The 22,687-nt window shown below is 44.8% G+C and overlaps 1 protein-coding gene across 1 annotated transcript in view; it reads left to right on the top strand.

Moving 5' to 3' along the window:
- DIP2B (disco interacting protein 2 homolog B) overlaps positions 1–22,687 on the top strand; it is a 738,038-nt gene that overhangs the window by 421,687 nt on the left and 293,664 nt on the right. Inside the window, exons 15-17 of the mRNA XM_069230866.1 lie at positions 4,707–4,800; positions 5,039–5,158; positions 7,041–7,155. Of these exons, the coding sequence (XP_069086967.1) occupies positions 4,707–4,800; positions 5,039–5,158; positions 7,041–7,155 (329 nt within the window). The remainder of the gene's footprint in view (positions 1–4,706; positions 4,801–5,038; positions 5,159–7,040; positions 7,156–22,687) is intronic.

Below are 22,687 nucleotides of genomic sequence, written 5' to 3'. Positions count from 1 at the left end.
TCAAACTTCTCAGCACAATAAACTGACACTAATGCTAGTGTGGGATTTAATGAACAATGCACACAGATGGCATCTTTGAGATGCCCCTTGTATGTTAGCCCAACTTCTAGTGTAAGCTGACCGGTCTATACCAGCCTGCCACTTCCAGACAAGTTTCTGACCACATGGGGTGAGTGCCTTTGTGCACTCTGTGGCCAGAAACAAAGCCTGTCCTGGGTGGAGGTGCTTCACACCTCCCCCTGCAGGAACTGTAACACCAGGCGATGAGCCTCAAAGGCTCAAGCCTCGGGTTACAGTCCCCCAGGGCACTCTGGCCAGTGGAGATGCCCATCCCCCGGACGAGCCCCCGCTTTTGGTGGCAAGTCCAGAGGGATAATGAGAAAAACAAGGAAGAATCACCTCCTCAGCCAGGACCACACCCCTAAGGTGTCCAGAGATGAAGTGTCCTTCTCCTTGAGAAATCCTCCATCTTGCTTTAGAGGATTAAGACCAATAGGGATAGGGATGTGCCCCCTCCCCAGATGGAGTAGGCACAAGGAGGTTGTAGCCACCCTCAGGGACAGTAGCCATTGGCTACTGCCCCTAGACCCAAACACACCCCTTAATTTAGTATTTAGGGGTGACCCTAAACCGAGCTCTACAGATTCCTGACGACCTCAAGAAAGAAGGACTGCTGAGCTAAAAACCCCACAGAGAAGAGAAGGAGACAACAACTGTCTCGGCCCCAGCTCTACCGCCCCGTCTCCTGCTTCAAAAAGCTGTAAGAAAAGAAGCAACGTGTTCTGCAGGAATAGTGACCCCTGAAAAGCCTCCAGGGCACTGCCTACATCACCGAGGACCAAAAAACTCCAGTGGACAGCGAGCCTGTCCAAAAATAAGACAAAGAACCCATCTTTAAAGGGACTCTCACCTCACCCCAGAAGCGTGAGTCCAACTACTCTGCACCCAACGCCCAGAGAAAACGCATAGCCAGTGAGGATCCCCAGGCGACTCCGACGTGTCCACCCTGGGCTGACCTCTCTACATCCCCATGACAACGCCTGCACAGGGAATCCTGAGGACACCCTGACCGCAACTGCTGAGGACCAATATATCCGTTGCCTGGAGAAGCACTGCACCGCAGCCCCCAGGCCCGAGAGACACTGACCATCGGTGCAGCAACTATCAGCATGCGGCCCTCACCCTTGCCCAGTCGGTGGCTTGCCCGAGAGGCCCTGCTTGCAGTGCCTAAGTGATCCCCCGGTCTCTACATAGAGTTCTGTTAAGAACCCGACACCCTGTTTGCACACTTCACCTAACTACCCCCCCCCGTGCCACTGAGGGTGTGGTTTTTGTGCCTACTTTGGGCCCCTCCAGTACTCCTCCGAACCCCCCTGGTCTGCCCTCTGACAACGCGGGTACTTACCTGCAAGCAAACCAGAACCAGAGTACCCCCTGTCTCCATAGGGGCCCACATTATTTTGGCTCCTTTTTTACCTTTGCACCTAACCGGCCCTGTGTTGCTGGTGCTGGGTGTTTGGGGTTATCTTGAACCCCCAACGGTGGGCTTCCTATGCCCCGGAAATTGAACCAGTAAGTTTGTTACTTACCTCCAAAACTGTACTTTACTTACCTCCCCAGAAACTGTTGAAAATTGCAGTATCCTCTTTTAAAATAGCTTGTCGTGATTTTAAAGAAAACTGTTTACATTGTTGATTTCATTCAAAGTTCTAAGTATTACTGTGTAAAGTACCTTTCATGTAATGTACTTACCTCCTAAATGAATCTTGTGGTTCTAGAAATAAATTAACAAAATAATATTTTTCTATATAAAAACCTATTGGTCTGGAGTTAAATCAATGAGTGTGTTATTGTCTATGTGTGTGTACAAAAAATGCTTAACACTACCCTGTGATAAGCCTAACTGCTCGACCCCACTACCACAAATAGAGCATTAGCATTATATATTATTGCCTCTGTCAAGCCTCTTGGGTAACCCCTGGACTCTGTGCAAACTATATCTCATTTTGATATAGTATATACAGAGCCAGCTTCCTACACCCTCCCATTTATGTTTCACAGTAGGCAGTGAATTATTTAACTTTGACACAAAATGATTAACTGCCCCCAAAGCCATCCATTTTCTTTGATCTTACTTATATCTTCCAAATGCCTTTTGAATCTTTCAAAACACCGTTTGAAGTTCTTCTACATTCACCACTCGTACTTGTATTTTAGGCTCCATAGCCAAGTGCACATTTTTTGGATGTTGACACACCTTAAATTAAGAAGTGTTTCACTGTCGTAATAAAGCCTACATCATTCCCCACCAGTCCACATTGTTTGGGTGGGGGCAGCCGGTGCTACAACTGCGTGCATCTGCTTTCTGTTTAACATGAACACACGGCCCAAGCACTAGCGCATATTCCTTCCTTTTCAAGATGACACCAGACTTTTAATCATATTCACTACAACCTCTTTTTAAAAAGGGGTAGATATAACTAGGGAAACCCCACCCTGGCCCCTCTAGTTTTAGTACCTCTTAGTCCACTACAAATTGCCTTCACCATTACAGACGAGCACTCCAGAAACAACAAGTAAAACCATTATAAACAGTTAAGTTTGACAACAGCCAAAAGATTTTAAAGATGCAAAACCAATTGCATAGATTCACCATAAGCAACAATCCTTGTAACTTTTTCATCAACATAATCGAGCAGATATATACTTCACAGCTCTTGATCATACGACCCAGGTACTAGAGCGAGTTCCCTCCTTCTCAAGATGACGCCTGCCCTTGAAACCGAGCTCCCATCTCCTGTTTCCTCCAACCTCCCTTTAAATATAACAGTATTGTGCTCTGAACCTTCTAATTTGTTTGCTCGCACTCATACCACTACTTTAAACCCAGTTTGCCCACTCCAAAAGAAAGTCAAACCACAGTAAAAATCGAGTTAAGAAGCAGAAAAAAATTCCATCATCAAAGAAAAAATGAAGTGAAATCATATCACACCAAAGTGAGACTTAAAAATATTTTCTTACAGTTAAAATTAAAGCACATTTCAGTGAACCCAAAGTACAATACATTACTGTGAAGAGCGAAAAAACATTTTAAGTGAACAGGAATAAATGGCTTACTTTTTTCCTAGTTACTAATTTCCGGGAGCAAGTGTGTACCAATGGATTTTTCATTGTTACCATTTTCCAATCTGTGCAAAGCACTAGGATAATATGCCACTGGTCTGGGTATTTTGTTGTCAAAAACATTGCTTGCTTCTGTGCAGCCCAAGAAAGAATTTTCTGTGGTGTCGTTTTGCTCCCCTTTATAGTACAAAAAGTCTACATCTGATATAGTGTGTTAGCTTTCATGATTACCCATGTGCTTTGGGGTGGTGTTAACATTTGTAATTGAGGAACTGTGTGTTATAAAAACCTAGCACTTTGACATTTATTCAGATGATAAATATACAGATTCTTTTAGAGTTTACAGCTAAGGTAGATAAGGGAACTGAAGGGCCAAGGAAATGAAGGAATTTACCTGCAGATTGGAAATGTGACTGGGAGAACATTAAGCACCAACCCTAGCACGGTCTCCTGGTTCCACAATCTGTCAATAGAAAACTTATTTGACAAAAAGAAATCGCAAGTGTTAAGTTTGTAGCCTGCACACTACATGGAGGTCACTAAATCAGTTTTTTAACAGAATATTGATGAACAGTAAGTGTTAAGTTTTCTTGATCATTATATAAGCCTCTGTTCCCTGGGCAAAGGGGACATTTCTCAAATTTACCTCACTCCGCTCCTCAATTCCCTCGGGTCATTGGATCATCTTCGGACTTGTTGAGAGGGATGGCTGGGTCCAATGGATGATGCGGACTGACTGAGTACGCTGATGGCCCTCTGGATCTTTGCCATCTCCCCGCTACAACACCTGAGTCAGACTTACTTTCTCCCCTGTTCATACCTTGCCCCGACGCAACAATACAGAGACCACTACCTATACCTGTTTGCCCGCATTGCACCCCCCACTCCTCCCTCCCTGCTGGTTTCCTTCACATAGTGTGGTTCTGCCCCAGGGTCCATCTCTACTGGGCTACAGTGGTAACAGATCAGACCAATTTATTGGACTGGGAAGTGTATCGCTAGCCGTTGATGATTCTGCTTGGAGTGATGGAGGGTTCGGGATCTTGAGGGTGGATATGGCATTTCTGGGAACTGCACTCATGGTGGACAACAGAGACAGCCGCCAGCTGGAAGGATCTTGCCCCCCTCCACGCCACCACCACCAATTTGACCCAGTAGCAGCAGGGTGTGCACTGGTGTGACCCAACAGGAGAGGCCTGTGTATGAGGCCCATGGCTGCCTAAAGAAACATGACCGAGTGTGGGGGAAATGTTTGGGACAACTGGAGTATAATCTTTGCTTTCTTATGTGTATTTTGTAGTGTGCCTACCACAAGCCGATGGCACTCTGTTTTCATGGTAGATGTATCCCTGCCTTGTGACGCCCCATGTGACTATACTACACGTGTATCTTGCAGTGCACTGTTTTTGCTTGAAATGTAAAATAATTGTTTATTTAAAAAAGCATCTGTGATGCCTCCTCTTAGGCGTACATGAGAGATTTGCATGTAGGTCCCTAAAAGTGTGAGTCATGCACCTACTTTTGCCATCTGAGTACAGTTAATCATGCCTCTGTTGTTTTCTCTCCTCTGTATTTCTTTGCAGACGGTAATGAACAAGATACACTGCATCAGTGTGCCATACTCTGTGATGAAGGCCTGCCCGCTATCCTGGGTGCAGCGCGTTTATGCTCATAAAGGTATGGTACTCACTTTCTTCATTTCAGTAGAACATGTGTGGTAATACCTATCTCAGTGAATTGGGTGCCTTTTTGCCTAGTAGTTCCAACCTTATACTTTCCTCATCCTATGTTTGAGCCGAATGAATAATAAAAATAAGTATATTTGGATGTGTTAACACAGCTGATAATGCCAAAAAACTCAGGTTTTTGTGAGTGCATATTAAAAGATGTCTACTGTCATTTCTTTGGCTTGCAGCCAGGGTTGCAATAGTCAAGTGTCGAGATCTTCACTGGGCAATGATTGCTCACCGGGACCAAAGAGATGTCAGCCTGTCCTCCCTCCGAATGCTGATTGTGACTGATGGTGCAAATCCCTGTAAGTGTTTCCTAATTTTGAGATTAGGATGACTGTTGGCACACTAATCTGTATTTAAATTCCTGAGTGCTGCTTAGTTTGTGCTAAACTAATATCGGTTCCCTGATCACAAGGGCAGCTTTTACTAGAGCTGGATGCTGTATGTAGTATTGCGCTACCAATTAACGTACTGAAGATGTACTAATTTTTTGTTCAGACAGCGTTTAATTAGTGAATTTGTTAATAAATTACCATCCAGACTGAGGTTAACCACAGAACTTTGTCAGTACTATTTGAGAAATTGAACACAGTTCTGACCTCTGTGTTGAATAATTAAGATGTCAGTGTCGTGTGGATAGAATAGAGGACTTCAGATGTGGTGTGAAATTAGAGGAATCTAGAAATGGAGGTCTGAAGAATTTAGACCTAAATTAAGAGAATGTTCCACTTTGAGCGGACGTTTGGGACTGTAATGTACTTGGAAATGAGATTTATTGAATTTGATTCAATAAACATATAAGCTGACATACATGCAAAATAACATGAGTCTAGCCACCCTCAGCAGACCTCTTCTATGTGTGCACTGTTAATTGAAATTAGAACATTGGAATGTTGAGAGCCCATTGAAGGCAATAGAGCGGCACCGGCCTATATAAACTAATATAGGCCAGCTGCTCTCAACTTTTCAAGGTCTTAATGCACAGCCTCTGGCTTTTTCTTCCCCTGCCCCTATAAGGAATGGGCAAGGGTTTATGAATGGCAGAGGCTCTACTACAGGGCACACAGGAACCTTCCCCCCCCCCCCCCCCCCCCCCCCCCAGCTCACAGAATCACTTGAGCCTCAGAAGGTGGGAACAGGGAAAGCTTCTCAGCTGGCTGAAGAGAAAAGGCAGGTTAGCCGCTCCATGGGAGAACCAGGGACTGACTTGAGCCTTCTTTTGCGGTCCCTTCTGTGAATGTTCAACAGCTGACAGCCCTGGCCCTGCGTGTGGCTGCTAGCAGTTGAACAATCACAGCAGCAGTAGTAAATCAGAAACTTCGGAGCCTGGGGTATTTCAACCCCCTCGAGCTCCGAGAGGCCTTTGTTTTTATAATTAGGACATTCTGCCCTAAATAGGCAGAAAGTTCTAATAGCCTTACAGCCTGTCCTAGCAGGCTGTACAGGCCATTAAAGACCCTTAAGGCTGGAGTGGGCCTTGAATGGCCAGTATAGCCGCTACGGTGGGCAGAGGCTGTACAGAGCTGAACCAGTATTAAAATATAGATCACCTGTTTATGAAAATTATTGCAAGGTCAGCCAGCACAACATACATTCTTCCTATTCATCTACACCTTAAACGGCTCCTGGAGTCTGACTTAGACAGTGCAGTTTATTTGGCACATAACTGGGCAACGGGCTGAGCCCGATGGAATGGGAGGAAATGCTGTCAACACCATATAGTAATATTGTTAACTAGCACTTCCTTAGCACTGTCTGGCAGTGGCGTGGCATCGCAGACACTTCTTGCAGACTCTGCATCCTTTAAATAGGTAATCCAAAGGAGACAGTAGTTTATTTCGCTGGCAGCTCCCTTCATTTTGACACTTTGAGTTCAGCTGTTGGGAACAGGAAAATTGATCGAATCAGCAATTGTCAAGTATGTGGCCGGTGTCAGTTCTCTTAGACCACATAATGTGACCAGTTACTAAATGCGATACAGGTATTGGACAGTATGCAAAAATTGTTAAACAGATGACATTGCTTTCTAAACACACAAAATGTTATAAAACAGTTAACCAAAGAAACTAGCCCTTTTCAGCTTTTCTTTTTCTAAAATGATGCTGCGTCATTAGGGTGAAATTGTGATATTTGTCCTGCATATCTGCTGCAGATCTCTATAAAGATATGTGTTCTTGTTTGCAGGGTCCGTGTCCTCCTGCGACGCGTTTCTGAGCTTGTTTCAGACTCATGGCCTTAAGCCCGAAGTGATCTGCCCTTGTGCCACCTCGTCAGAAGCCATGACGGTTGCAATTCGCAGGTACTGCCCGAGATCAACTTGCATACTCACTTAATAGCTTTTGTCATCATTGAGAGCAGTGATTGTTAAAAATCATTTTTATTTTACAAAGTTGCAGTTTTTGCCTTGATGTGAAGAACACAGCCACTTACTGTTCATTTCAGCAGACTCTTGTCATTTAACATGCCACCGATTAAACCAGTGTAAAGCCTATGAAAACGTAACCTTAGATAACCCTGCTGGACCCTTGTGCTGCCTGGCACAATTATTTATGGTAATCCTTTTTAGGTTGAGCATAGCAGCGCGAATGCCCTGCTTTTCCAAGGTGTTCGTATGTATCTGAGCTTTTAAGCACTCCCACCGCACGCCCCTCACTATCACTCATTCCTGGGCTTGCCTTTCAAAAATCCTTTCTTCTTGTTGGTAACTACTTTGTTTGTCCCTTCTTAAGGTGGTTTTGTTACCGCATTGGCCATCGACCCTGTTACATGGCTAATTGCATGTTTGCCGATAACTTTGAGCGAACGTATTTTCCTTTGGTGTGTCTCCTTCATGCCCACGGCGGCCCTTTGAATCCAGTGGCAGCTTTAGGGGGGAAAGGGGAGGGCGGGAAACAAACACACTCACATGCATGCACACACATTCTTTCACACACGCACATCCATTAACAACTCAAAACATTCAAACATGCACGCACCAAACATTCATTTTAAAAGATCTCACACACGCACGCACATCCAGTAACACTCATAACATTCAAACACGCACGCACCAAACATTCATTTTAAAAGATCACACACACACAGACTTACCTTCAGCCTCGGAGGTCCCAGGTGGGTTGGGACTGCTGCTTTCCCTCATTGGCTGACCCTAGGTCAGCCAATGAGGGAAGGCAGCAGTCCCAGCCTCGTCACAGAGTGGGATGGGGTCAGTGAGACTGCTGACCCCACTCTGTGACGAATTGTCACTGATTGACACTCGCCCTGGGCGCTTCAGGGCTTAAACCTGAAGCGCCCAGGTCAAAGTCAATGGGTGATGCTTTCCTCGTCACCAAGGGGAGGGCCTCGAGGCACCTTTGCTGAGCCGAGGAGGTCACGCCCATAGGAGCTGTGACCTCCTCAGCCCATCAAAGTTCAGCTCAGGCAGCCAGGAGTCTGTGCGAATCGCGCATGTCTGCTCCTGTCTGCCTGACCTGAACATGAAGTGTCTGTGAGGCTGACCTTTGTTCAGCCTGACAGACACTCTTCATTAGGGGCAAAAGGTGGGGGGCGTGGCCCCTCCGCCCTAAAGGTCGGGCCACGCCTGTTTGAATCAGCTTGCTTATGTCAACTGTTTTTCATTTTATTTTCAGTTTGTGTGGCAAGAGAAGTCCAGTTAGTAATTTACAATTTTAATAGATCTAACTCGAGCAAACGCGAGACACATTGTAGTTCAAATGCTTGTTTTTTGTTTAGCCCTCCCTGCCGTAAAGTTTGATTTATTTTTATGAGACTGCATGGAGGAGAGAAACGTGGTACAGTTGCCATGAAGTTGTTTGGAAATTGCTGGTTGTAATGCACGCTGTGTTGTTGCTTTTTTAAACAGGGCAGAGCCTTTTATTTTAGGGTCCCTGTGATAGAGTGATGTAGGTGTTTCACTGCAGTTGAGTTAGGGTACACTGAACGGTCGCAGGCATGCAAATGTTTTTCACAAGGTACTAACTAGAGAAACTTTGCACTGAGCTTCAGCAGCCTCTATCCTCAATTCTCAGAGTGATGCCGATTCAACGCTGCACTTATTCAACTCAACTTAGAAAGCTTCCGGTTTTAAACCTCAGATTCAGTTAAATGTAACAGGCTGAATTTTTGTGCACCGATTTAACCCTTAGGAAAGTGTCAGCTTTCCTTTCAATTTTGCAAATAACCACCGTATTATGATGTTGAGTAACACTAAATTACTTTATTTATAATGCAAAATAGACACTTGCTTCAAAATTCACTAAGTAAAAACGGGGATCATTTAGTCTTTAGTGGGTGACCTTTGCTTGTGTCGTAAAACACATTCAGAACAGGCTGCCTGCTGGTGGACTGCCTCTACTCTTCCTTGGTTTCTGTAGTACAAAACCCTACAGCATCAGCTTCTGCCGGAAGCACAGGGATTGGAGAGCCTAGGTTTGACTTTCTGATTGGGCGAACCTCTTTCTTGAGCGTTGTGGAGTTGAGCGAATGGCAGGATTAAGCTGACAGTGCTGCTGTTTGCCTTGAGCCATTATGAAACTGCAGTGTGAGGTGCAGGTTGTTACCCTTATGCTGCCGACCTTGGTCATGAGGAACTGATGCAAAGGGACACGTGCTGAACTGTCCATTGGCAGACAGCATGTCCAGAGCAAGTCCGGGGGCAGGAGAGGTGCTGTCTGCTTGATGATCTGCACACTTAAGGGTAAGGTGGGGTCCAAGTACAAAGTAAGGGCTCACGCCAACACTACTATCCTGTTTTATAAACCTGAAGCTACATAGCTGCACTTTACTGCGAACAGAATACTTTATCTCCTTGTAATTAGATATATTTCTAATATATGCCTGTTGTGCAACATAATGGTCTGTAAGCAGTAAAGGAAGCTGTTTAGTTTTATATGGACACTTGTTGTGGTACACGACTGGGAAGAGGAAGGGGAACCCTGTAGTAAAAGAATACCACCATTGCTTCTTGCTTTAAAGTACTTTGACCGCATTCTCAGGTTCTTAATGGTGAGAGAAAGAGAAAGTAAGTGGAGCCTGCACAAGGGCATCTCGCCCGCGGAAAGATTATCAACCTTTGCTGGATTTGAAGGCATGAACATCCCATAGGGCACAGTGGTGTGCCACTCTAACCAAATCTATCTTACTCACCACATGCCTCAACCATTCAGTTCATCACACTCCAGGGTGAGCAGTGGTGTGTTTGTCTTTATTTTACGAAAATGGTGAGTGCTGTCCCGGCGCAGCAGATGAGACCAGGCTCAGGTCTCTACCGCGGTGGTCACTGCTGCATGGCGATAAGCACAGCACATTCTATCAGAGCGGCATCAGAAGCAGTGTATGTGTGTTCTTTCTGCTTGTGGGTGTGTGTGTGTACCTTTGAAAGCATGTCTGTTTACCTACATGTACTAATGGCCATCTGTGGTTCTGTCTGAGTAATGCATGTCCGTGTGTGCAGGACACCAGTGCCATAGGTTACACATGCCAACACAGTTAAAGGACTTTAATTAATGCCTGGTAGTAATGGAGCCAGTATACCATAGATGATTTACCACAAACATTGATGTCAGGAAAATGTGTTGCATGTCTAAATACTTACAAGTTCCCAAAGTAATTTACAATGCCAATAGCTCAAATTCTCTCAAATGCAAAGCCTACTGCATTGCAAATGCTTGTTTCCCTTTACATTGAAACCATTTAAACACATTATATGAGTTCTCTTTTGAAGGGCAGTGTCACTTCAATAAGTTGTTAAGACTTGTAAAGGTACGTCATTTGTTTATTTGCAGGTTCATACACAATTCTTCAGATTATATCACATAATTATTGTTACACCTCCAGCCTAGATGTCATCCAGTGTTTTTCGTGTTTTTCCAGAGAAATGCCCCATGCATTTAAGAATCTGATCTTTAATATATATCATAATAATTTCCTCATTTATACAAACACCCATTCCACTTCTCTCTAGGAATAACCACAGTTTTGTCATTGGTCTGCCCTGTAGGTTAGATTGGCCAGTCTATAGGATTAACAATTTAATTTTTAGTATTGAAATGCATTTTGGGCTAGATTTAGCAGTCAGTGTGCTTCTGTTTGAGTATTTAGTCCATAATGGACCCTCAGCTACTTGTATCATTTCTTAAAACTTGTCTCCGCAATGAAAATATTGCTTAATCGTCACCCCAGTGGTTACCTTGTCCATGCATAGATGACCTTACATATTGACTAGTAGTTGAAGTGTGACCCAATCTTACGTAATCATAACTAGACAGCTCTTACCTCACAACAGACAGATTCCTCTCAAACATCTTCAATCTCGCAATGATCACAGTATTCAAAACAATATTGGATCCTATTAATCATTCCTGTCAGTTTACAGAATTCACTCGTAGCTTTAGTCAACCTTGGTCCAGATGTACTAAGCATTTTAACTGTGACAAACGCATCAATTTGGTGATTGCAACTGTCTAAATTCAGTTTCTTATGTATCCCATTTCCATTGTATGTCCCATTTTAAGAGTTGGGAAAGCTATTACGACTTACCAATTGAGGTTCTGAATGGATTCTCAATTATATCCTTGGGGCTACTTCCCCTTTGTGAATGTTTAAAAAAAAAAAGTAAATATGTTGTTGAATATTGAATAGTAGCCCGTGGTCCAGGACACCACTACCAACTGGTTAAAAAAAAAAAAAAAAAATACACTTTTGTTTTAGATGCAGTCCTGTTTCCTTTAAGAAAAACTGGCTTAATTTAAAATATAGTTTACTATATCAAAAAGTAGTCACAAACCCATCCTCCCTGTAATGACCTCCAATTAAAGTGCCTCATAATATGTAACAAAACTCATTAACAGTCATGATGTTAATCGGATTCCAACCAACTACGATTTGGAACTTTGATAACCAACCTATTAGTACATGGAACAATCATTAAAATCCTTTACTGGTTGCAAATTGCCACTAGTATTTTGCGATGAGTAAATAATCCAAACCCCTTATACTTACCCTGCTGTAACTCCAAATATCTTGTCAGGGGTTGTGGCCAGCTGTCATGGCCGTGTAGACGTGATCCACAGTGGCTTCGCCGTTTACCCTACAGTGGTTTTCACACCAGATGAAACACAAGGGGAAAGGAGTGAAACACTGCAGCCAGTAAACAAGCCTCAACGTTGGTAAAATGACCCTGAACAGTGCAGCACCGATGTAGCAGCCTACCTCGACATGGCGAAAGGGGCCAGGAAGCGCTACGTGTGCTGAGCCGGCTGCAGTTACACCCAAGTGCACTGAAAGACAGAAAAAGCACAAAGGTGGCAGCGGGAAACAAGGGGAAAGTGGAACCGCAGTGCCGGAGTCACTAACATGCGAAGAAAAGTTCCGTCCAGCCAGCGACTTGCTCGGGGTGTGTGAGGTGGCGGCTGTGGGCTACAAATGGATGCCTAGGAGGCGCAGTGCAGGGCAGTGGCTTGTTAGAGGGCCGAGAAGGGACAGACACAGAGGGCAGACAGCGGGGACGATGTTGGCTGCAGATGAGCCGGAGCGGAAATAGTCCTACATCCTATATGCCACCAAAGAAGAATCTTGGAAATCGATTTTCTAATTATTTCCCTACAACGATGGCAAAGGCGACTGACGGCATCTTACCTACAGGTGCAAGTATGGCTCTTAACAAAGAGGACCTCCTTTCCTCACTACGTGATTTTAAGTCTGAATTGAGGGAAGAACTCAAATCAGATATAGTGGCCTCCTTTGAATCATTTAAATCGGAGATTAACACTTGTTTGACCTCCATCCAAACAGATATTGACTCAGTTGGCCAGCGCGCAATGGATTTGGACAGGAAATGCCAGGGGCATTGAGCATCGTCTACAGCCGCTGGAGCAGGTCTCGCACCACCTCCATTTGCAACTACAGATGGCCCTACTCAAATGCGAAAATTTGGAAAATAGATCTGAGAGAGAGAACATCCGACTGAAGGGCCTGGAGGAAGGAGTGGAGGGGCCAGATCTAGAGGCATTCATTGTTGGTCTGTTTTCGGATGTCTTGGATGAGGGACAACAGCAGGTGCAGTTGGAGGGAGTGCACTGGGTGGAACCTCAGCCCCCTGGGAACATTAAGGTATAGAGGGATATACTTGTGAAATTGCACTCCTTTAAACTCAAGGAACGAATCCTCTGAGTGGCATGAACAAAGGAAACAATAAGCTTTCAAGGAGCGGCGTCTTCCCTTTACAATGATATTGCGCCAGCTACTTTAGCACGACGTATGCAATTTAAACCGATAACGATAGCACTTCATGAATAACGAGTCAATAACCGTTGGACCTATCCTTTTGGCATAGCCTTCGAACTTCATAACAAGCAACTCCATTGTACATCGTTTGAAGAGGCAGCTTCACTGTTGGGACTTTCCTGAACATCACTCCAGGAGGCAAGAGAGAGTACTGAAGAATTACCATCGACCCAAGCAGCCAAAACATCAGCAGGAGACTGGCATGTTCAGCGGAGGAGAAGATGAGACAATAAAAGAATAATTGTTCCTGGGACTTGGTGCTGTTTGGGCACACTAACTACAATAGTGACACTGTAAGCTATTCAAAATGGCCACCATGGGTGGGATTTCACTCTGGTGCGAGTGACTGCGACACCACCTATGAAGCTTCATCCACATTATATGCTCGGACATCACTATATGCTAACAATTCAAAGCCTATGGGTCTTAGCGGTGGCTATGTGCCAGTGCACCCGCCTAGTTTATTATATCAATGGACTTGATTGTCCGTGAGGGGTATATATTCCTAACTTCTGGTTGGTTCCTTTTATTATGTTTTATACTGTTGAATGGATGGCCTGGTGGTGGGAGGTGGGGATGGAGGGATGTGGTGGTAGGAAAGGGTGAGAGGAGAGACACTGGGATGGGAGCTGGGTGGTCAGTAGCTGTCCAGACAGGGATACATTTTGCATCCTTTCAGCTTATATTCCCGTATGGTCCTTAATACTCTAACTATGAACGTAAAGGGCTTGAACTTCCCCGCTAAGCGACTCCAGGTATGGAAGTTAATTCTCCATAGGTGCCTAGGTATTGTAGCCCTCCAAGAAACTCACCTGAAGCGTAGCAAAGACCACAGGCTGCGACATAAGGTGAATCCCTTTCTCTATAAATCGTCAGCCAGTACTAAACATAATGGGGTAGCACTTCTTTTCCACATTTCCTTGCAATTTCAGGGTGTGGGCAGCAAATCTGATAAAGATGGGTGGATAATGATGGTCAAGGGGAGGTTGGAAGGCTGAGTATGCACTATTGTAACGCTCCATGGACCAAACACAGGTCAATCAGAATTTCTTTTATCTCTCCTCTCCTAACTGGAGGGGATTTGCAGAAGGGGACATCATTATGATGGGAGACCTTACTATGGTCTGGGATATCACCGTAGATAGTACTCACCAACATCGTACGTATGCTGGCACATTCACAAAAAAACTAAATCGAGTCTCTGTCAGTTAGGCCTGTTGGATGCCTGGAGGGAATTTCACCATGCAATGCGGGATTACACCTTCTCTCTGTCTCTGTCTCTCTCTCTCTCTCTCTGTCTCTCTGTCTCTCTCTCTCTCTTTCTCTCTCTCTTTCTCTCTCTTTCTCTCTCTCTCTCTCTCTCTTTCTTTTTGTCTCTCTCTCTTTGTCTCTCTCTTTCTCTCTCTCTCTCTCTCTCTCTCTCTCTCTCTCTCTCTCTCTCTCTCTCTCTCTCTCTCTCTCTCTCTCTCTCTCTCTCTCTCTCTCTCTCTCTCTCTCTCTCTCTCTCTCTCTCTCTCTCTCTCTCTCTCTCTCTCTCTCTCTCTCTCTCTCTCTCTCTCTCTCTCTCCTTCTATTCATCCCATAGCTATCTCGGATCATGCTGTGGTGGAAGTAGTGGTGGACTGGTGCCCTTCGACCCCAAGGGCGCATGAGGGTATTTCCCAGCTATACTGAGATGAGATCCGCAAAGCTATTCGGGAATATTTTCAGTTGGATAACAATCAGGATACATTCCATTCTACAAATTGGGATGCATTGATTTGGGGTAAATGTCTATCATTGATGTTTACTTTGCTCCAACAAAGGACCAAAGAACGAATAGCTTTGGAAGCAGAAGTGACCCAAACAGAAAAAGAACATAACTCCACACCCTCTCTTCCTCTCCAGAGAAAAGTAACAGCATTGAGAGGTAAACTTCGAGCCATATACTCCAGCAGAGCTGAATTAACACTTCTCTGCCTAAAGAAAACCACATACGAACAAGGTAATAAAATAGGTACACATTTGGTGAAACAATTAAGGGTTAAACAGGAGAAAGTGTACATCAGCCAAATTAGAGAGAACTTGGAGGCAGTTCACCACACTGAAGAAAAAAAGATAGAGGCATTTAAACAATTTTATAAAACATTGTATACTACTGATCGCATGAATGTTGATGCCCAAGTGGCCTATCTAGAGACCATATCCTTACCACAAGTCCTTTCAGCTTACCACCACACCTTAAATGGCCCTATAATCAGGGAGGAGGTACAAAACGCAATAAATACTCTTAAACTTCGAAAATCAATGGGTCCAGATGGATTCAATGCACACTTCTTAAAGGTATTTAGTATGGAGCTTGTCCCTCACCTGACAGACTTATATAATCATAATGCAGATTCCAAGGCAGTGACTCAGACTATGGGGGAAGCTGTACTCTCAATTCTCTTGAAAGCCAGGAAAGACCAACAGCTCTGTGCTTCCTATGGTCCAATTGCCTTACTGAATGTAGATGCTAAAATATATACGAAAATATTGGCCAATAGGCTTTGAAGACCTCATGTGGGAATTAATACATCCAGATCAGTCCGGATTTATTAAAGGCAGGCAGACCCATGATAATTTGAGACTGGTGATACGCTTAATTGAGAAGGCTAAAAAAAAAAAAAATATGTACCAACAAATCTTTTGGCACTGGACGCAGAAAAGGCCTTTGACCGAGTGGATTGGAGTTTTCTTTTCTGGACATTAGGTGAGTTTGGATTCGATGAACGTTTTATTAATATGATCCGACCTAATTACATTTCCCCTGGATACCTGAACTTTTTAGACTCTTTCGCGGTACCAGACAGGGATGCCCCTTATCTCCTTTATTGTTTGCCTTTTTTTGAGCCTTTTGCAGGATACAGGGACACTCCTCTATTTGCTGTCTCTCCTTTAACTCAGTTGATCACAAGATTTCTTTATTCGCTGATGATATTCTTGTATCCCTCACTAATCCTACAACATCTCTCGAAGCCCTACAAACTTCAACTCTATGAATCAGTGGCAGGGTTCAGGTTTAACCTCAGTAAATCCTTCTTGCTCAATCTAACTGTCTAACTGTCCCTCGAATGGAAATGGAGGGCATAGCGACTTTATCTCCTTTCCAAAGTGGGAAAAGGGAAATCACATATCTCGGTATCAGGATTACCCCCAAAACTGCAGATTTATATAAAGCAAACTATCCCCCCTTATTAAGACAATTAAAAGCAGATTTTAAGCGCTGGGCCACACTATACCTGACATGAATAGGACGCATTTCCAAGTCAAAATGATTATAATACCTTGCATGTTACACTTTCTCCAAGGACTCCCGACTGAGTTAGAGAGGGACTTTTTACCAGCCACACAAACCATGGTGCCAGACTTCATCTGGCAAGGCCGTAGAGCCCGCCTGTCACACGCCCCGATGGGCTGGCGGATGGCTCTTCCAGATTATGCAAACTATTATAGAGCAGTGGTTCCCAACCTTTTGACTTCTGTGGACCCCCACTTTATCCTTACTGAAACCCGGGGACCCCCACTGAACCATTATTGGAATCCGGGGACCCCCTACTGAGTCATTACTGAAAGCTGGGGACCTAATCTGTTAATATTATTTAATTTTCTAAGCAGTCGCGGACCCCCTGAGGAGGCTTCGCGGACCCCCAGGGTTCCCTGGACCACAGGTTGGGAACCACTGTGAGAGCATCTCAACTAAGAGTCATAAAAGAATAGTCTCTTAAAGCCTCTGAGAAAACATGGCTACACATGGATAGAGCAGTGGTGGGGAGGACAATCTGGTATGTTTTGTGAAAACCCAAAGGCATTATCCCAAAAACGCATATTTATGTACTCCGACAGCTAACATGCTGAAAGTATGGGACAAAGTAACCTGCATGAATGGTTTAACAACATTTCCATCTCCCCATACACCTATCCACTACAATGAAGCCTTTCACACAGCCACAGCTCCTTCGATAAATCTCAGGAGGGCGGATGCCTGACTATCTCGGATATGTTTCATGGTGACGATATCCTGACATTTGAGAACTGTTGCCACAACTTTCATTTGTCCCACACCGAGATTTACCACTATAACCAACTGAAACATTGGGTTCTTACCACACCAATAAGAGAGTGCCACTAGTGAGCTACTCCCAATTGAGCAATTTGTGGAAAAAAACGGAGCCACTCAAGGATCCATTTCCTTTCTGTATTCACTATTGCAATCCACCACACGTACCCCCACACCACACTATTTTACATTTTGGGAACGCATTCTAGGAAACCAATCACCGATGGGCAATGGCAAATATTGAGGACAGATATAATGAAATGTAAGCGATCAGTAGGCCTACGGGAGGCACACTACAAAGTGCTTTATGATTGGTACCTATACCCTACAAAACTACAAAAAATCTTCCTGAATACCTCAGACTGTTGTTGGAGGGATGCATCCTCTCAGGGGATTTCTAACACCCATGGTGGGATTGCCCGACAATCCGGCCGTATTGGACAGAAATCTTAGCCCAAATCAAGGGAATCTTGGGATACCCAGTGCCATGTACTCCGGAACTGGTGCTTCTGGGCCTCCGCTCTCCAACCCTTAAAAACCAAACAATGAGTGGCTGATCTATTATGTGGTTATGTTTGAGGGCAGCCAAAATGGTGTTAGTGGCAGCCTGGAAGAAACCAGAGGCCCCTTCTATATCCTAATGGCATACCCGCCTCTGGCAAGCTCTTACAATGGAGCGCATGACAGATATTATGGAGGAGGCCAGGAAAGGCTTTGATATTCTTTGAGGTCCGCTTGTCCATGTTCTTTCACAGGGCTTGCCTCTCTACACGCATTCGAGCGCTGCATCTTTTCCCAAAATAAAAATGCGACTTGCCTCCCCTGCATTATGGCATGTCTATGACATTCTCCTGCTATTCCCCACGACGGGCCGCTCCTCGGCCTGTTGCTGCTCCACTCGATGACCATCCTTCATGTTTTGAAAGTTATACATGTTTTTCTTCTTTGATTTACTTGAGGCACTCCTAATTAATGAGAAAAATACAAGAAACTGTATGTGCATTAAGGTGCTACTAAACAAAATGATATACTATCTATGACTGACATTGCGTTAAGGATGTCATTTGTAGATGTCTGTTTCTAATTTTTATGAAACTGTATGGACTAATGGCTATTCATATTGCTTTTGGACCTATCTGTCTGGTGATGTAACATTTTAAATTTTGCCTTTAAAACTTTTCAATAAATACAAGGTGACAAAAAAATATCTTGTCAGTGTCTGTGACTCACTTCTGTTATTCATACGAAAGCCTGTAACCACACGGTACATCACTGCATTGCCCATTATATTACAGACTAAAGCTTTACAGACTTTATCATTCAGTGCTTCTTCAATCTTGACAGACATCATTAATTCACCTCTGTGTCCTATTGACTCTTACTTACCAATAACTCTTAAAACGTGACTAAAAGGCTGTTTACATTCACTTGCACTATTGCCAGTACAAATCTTGCCTTTATTCCATGTCCATTATGGAAAGTTATTAGTGTGTGGCAAATTGTTTGTGTATTGTGATTATTATAGTCTGATGCACGTCCCATTAGATATGTTGTCTGGTTTCCCATAAAAAATCATTTATAACGCTTATACTTCGTTTATGACTCCTTGTGGTGCTAACATAAGCATCTATCCATCTACACCATATCATGAACATCTTCATAATGAAAAGGGCATGTGTAAAATTACATTTGTTAGGGAAGATTGGACATGGTTCAAACTACTAGGTAAACATTAAAGCATTCATATTGGTTAGTACACAGAACCTTGTCCCATACACTTAAGCAAGTAGATTGAATTTGATGTTATTCATGGTGACTCCTAGATCCCACAGTGTGCACCACTGTCCATTAGTCTCTAAATAGTTTAAGAAAAAATACATTACAATATCGAGTTTATAAGTGCCATTATTAGAGCACCTTGCTCACTTTCTGTGCATTTTGTACATTGTGCACCTTAATCACTTTCTGTCCATTTTGTACTTCAAAACTGCTTTTCTGTTCTACCCCGACTGTTTAAATGCCATTCCTTGATTTTCCCCTGTACTAAGCTTCCCCAACCTCTTCAAGGTAAAAAGGCAAAAAACACCTCAGAGGCTAACCAGAGCATGTTTATTAGACTTCTTAATCTGCTTTATGGTTTAACCTGTGTTTTGAAAGTGTATGAGGTACTTGTTTTTGGTTTGAAAAATCGATTAGTTTAAGTGCACGAAAAGCAGTATTTCAGTGGCTTCAGAATTGGGCCTTACCTGCAGAGCTGAACAGGAAGCGACAAAGTGTGGATTGAGTCTGTCTGCATCCAAGGAGTTTCTGAATTCAGTAACACCTTCCAGCCCAGCCGAATGTGCTTATGGTCACTTACCCCTTTATAAGTTTTCACTGGTTGTTGCATCTGTGGTCTGATTGGTTGCTAAAGTTTCTGTTGGACTATGATCTTAGGGTTTCAGTTCTGATTGCCTGTTAGGGCAAGGGTTCTGATTGATTCATAGGGCTGAGGTTCCTATTGGGCTTAAGGTTTGGGTTTTGATTGCCTAATAGCGCTAGGGCTGTGATTTTGGTTAATAGGGCCAGGTCTTCTATTGTCTGTAGGGTTTAGGTCTAGGGTTTCCATTGACCAATAAGGTTTTTTAAGCCTAGGGTTCTGGGTGTCAAAGCTAAGGGCGGAGAGGACAAGGGTAGTTTGCCCATATTGCCATTCATCAACAACCACCTTAAGCCATCCACGTTCATAAACATATGTTCGATGGCATCTGTCGCTGTAGATACGCATGTTCTGCAATAGCTCGCCATCTGGTGTTGGGCCGGAGTGTTACAAGTTGTTTTTCTTCGAAGAAGTCTTTCGAGTCACGGGACCGAGTGACTCCTCCTTTTGTCTCCATTGCGCATGGGCGTCGACTCCATCTTCGATTGTTTTTTTTCCGCCATCGGGTTCGGACGTGTTCCTGTCGCTCCGAGTTTCGGAACGGAAAATTAGCTAATTTCGGAAGATTTTCGTCGGTATTGTTGCGTTCGGGATCGGCGTACTTAGATTCCACACCGCATCGAAGAGCTCCGGTGCCCTTCGGGGTAGTTTTTCGATCCTCCATCGGGGCCTGGTCGGCCCGACCGCGTGCTGAAGAACGCCGATGGAACGGACCCCGTTCCGTTTCTGCCCCAAATGCCACAATAAATACCCCTACACAGACCAACACTTGGTCTGCAACCTGTGCCTGTCACCTGAGCACAGCGAAGACACCTGCGAGGCCTGTCGTGCGTTCCGGTCCCGAAAAACACTCCGAGACCGTCGAGCCAGAAGGCTTCAAATGGCGTCCGCACCGACAGCCCAACGGGAGTTCGAGGAACAGGAAGAAGAAGGTACCTTCTCGATCCAAGACTCAGACTCCGAAGGATTCGACGATACACAAACCGTGAGTAAGACGTCGAAAACCACACAAAGAAACATTTACAAGGCCCAGGGGACGCCACTGCCACCAGGCCATGGCTCGACCCATAAATTCGGTGACCGACCGTCGGCACCGAAAAAGGCCCAAACAGTGCCGAGATCGTCCGACTCCGGTCGAGACACCGGCACGCAGCCTTCTCGGGACCGAGAAAGTGCTGGAGACAAGCCTCGACACCGAGATGCCGGTGTGGACACGGCTCGACGCCGAGACAGCGGCACCGAAACAGATCGACGCCGAGAGGTTTCGGCCCCGAAAAGGAAAAAAGTCACCTCGGAGCCGAAAAAAACACGCAGACAAAGTTTCGATGCCGAAACAAACTGCAAGCGACCCAGCTTCAGGCTCTTATACAGAAGAGCACTCGCTAACCTCCCAAATGCAAAAGCATAGGTTTGAGGAAGAGCTACAAGCAACTGATGTGGACCATACGCAAAAGCGTATCTTCATTCAGCAGGGGACAGGAAAAATAAGCACCCTTCCCCCCATTAGGAGAAAGAGAAGGTTGGAGTTCCAAACGGAACAAGCACCACAACCAAAAGTGGTGAAAAGAGTTACACCACCACCCTCTCCTCCGCCCGTGATTAACGTTTCACCAGCACAAACTCCATCACACTCCCCAGCTCACACCACCATGAGCCAGGGTGACCAAGATCAGGACGCATGGGACCTATACGACGCCCCAGTGTCAGATAACAGCCCGGAGGCATACCCTACAAAGCCATCTCCACCAGAAGACAGCACCGCGTACTCTCAGGTGGTGGCTAGAGCAGCACAATTTCACAACGTAAGCCTCCACTCAGAACAGGTCGAGGATGATTTCTTGTTCAACACACTCTCCTCCACCCACAGCTCATACCAAAGCCTGCCTATGCTCCCTGGTATGCTCCGGCACGCAAAAGACATATTTAAGGAGCCGGTCAAAAGTAGGGCAATCACACCAAGGGTGGAAAAAAAGTATAAGCCGCCTCCTACGGACCCGGTTTTCATCACTACACAGCTGCCACCAGACTCTGTTGTTGTAGGAGCAGCTAGGAAAAGGGCCAACTCTCACACATCTGGAGATGCACCACCCCCAGATAAAGAAAGCCGCAAGTTCGATGCAGCTGGTAAAAGAGTCGCAGCACAAGCTGCAAACCAGTGGCGCATCGCGAACTCCCAGGCACTACTTGCGTGCTATGACAGAGCCCACTGGGACGAGATGCAACATCTCATTGAACATCTGCCCAAGGACTTCCAAAATAGGGCAAAACAAGTGGTTGAGGAGGGACAGACCATCTCCAACAACCAGATACGTTCCTCCATGGACGCTGCAGATACAGCTGCACGGACAATTAATACATCTGTAACTATCAGAAGGCATGCATGGCTACGAACGTCTGGATTTAAACCAGAGATTCAACAAGCAGTTCTCAATATGCCTTTTAATGAAAAAGAACTGTTCGGTCCAGAAGTGGACACAGCGATTGAGAAACTCAAAAAAGATACAGACACTGCCAAAGCCATGGGCGCACTCTACTCCCCGCAGAGCAGAGGGAATTACAGCACATTCCGTAAAACGCCCTTTCGAGGGGGGTTTCGGGGTCAAAGCACACAAGCCAGCACCTCACAAGCAACACCGTCCACTTACCAGGGACAGTATAGAGGAGGTTTTCGGGGACAATATAGAGGAGGGCAATTCCCTAGAAATAGAGGGAGATTTCAAAGCCCCAAAACCCCTACTACTAAACAATGACTCACATGTCACTCACCCCCTCCACACAACACCAGTGGGGGGAAGAATAGGTCATTATTACAAAGCATGGGAGGAAATCACTACAGACACTTGGGTTCTAGCAATTATCCAACATGGTTATTGCATAGAATTTCTACAATTCCCTCCAAACATACCACCAAAAGCACAAAATTTAACAACACACCATTCCAATCTCCTGGAGATAGAAGTGCAGGCACTATTGCAAAAGAATGCAATCGAATTGGTGCCAAACACACAAATAAACACAGGAGTTTACTCACTGTACTTTCTGATACCAAAG

The sequence above is a fragment of the Pleurodeles waltl genome, chromosome 4_2 (assembly GCF_031143425.1).
Source record: "Pleurodeles waltl isolate 20211129_DDA chromosome 4_2, aPleWal1.hap1.20221129, whole genome shotgun sequence".
Lineage (NCBI taxonomy): Eukaryota > Metazoa > Chordata > Amphibia > Caudata > Salamandridae > Pleurodeles > Pleurodeles waltl.
The sequence above is the reverse complement of the archived record's forward strand: the minus strand, read 5'-3'. Positions and strand labels throughout refer to the sequence as shown.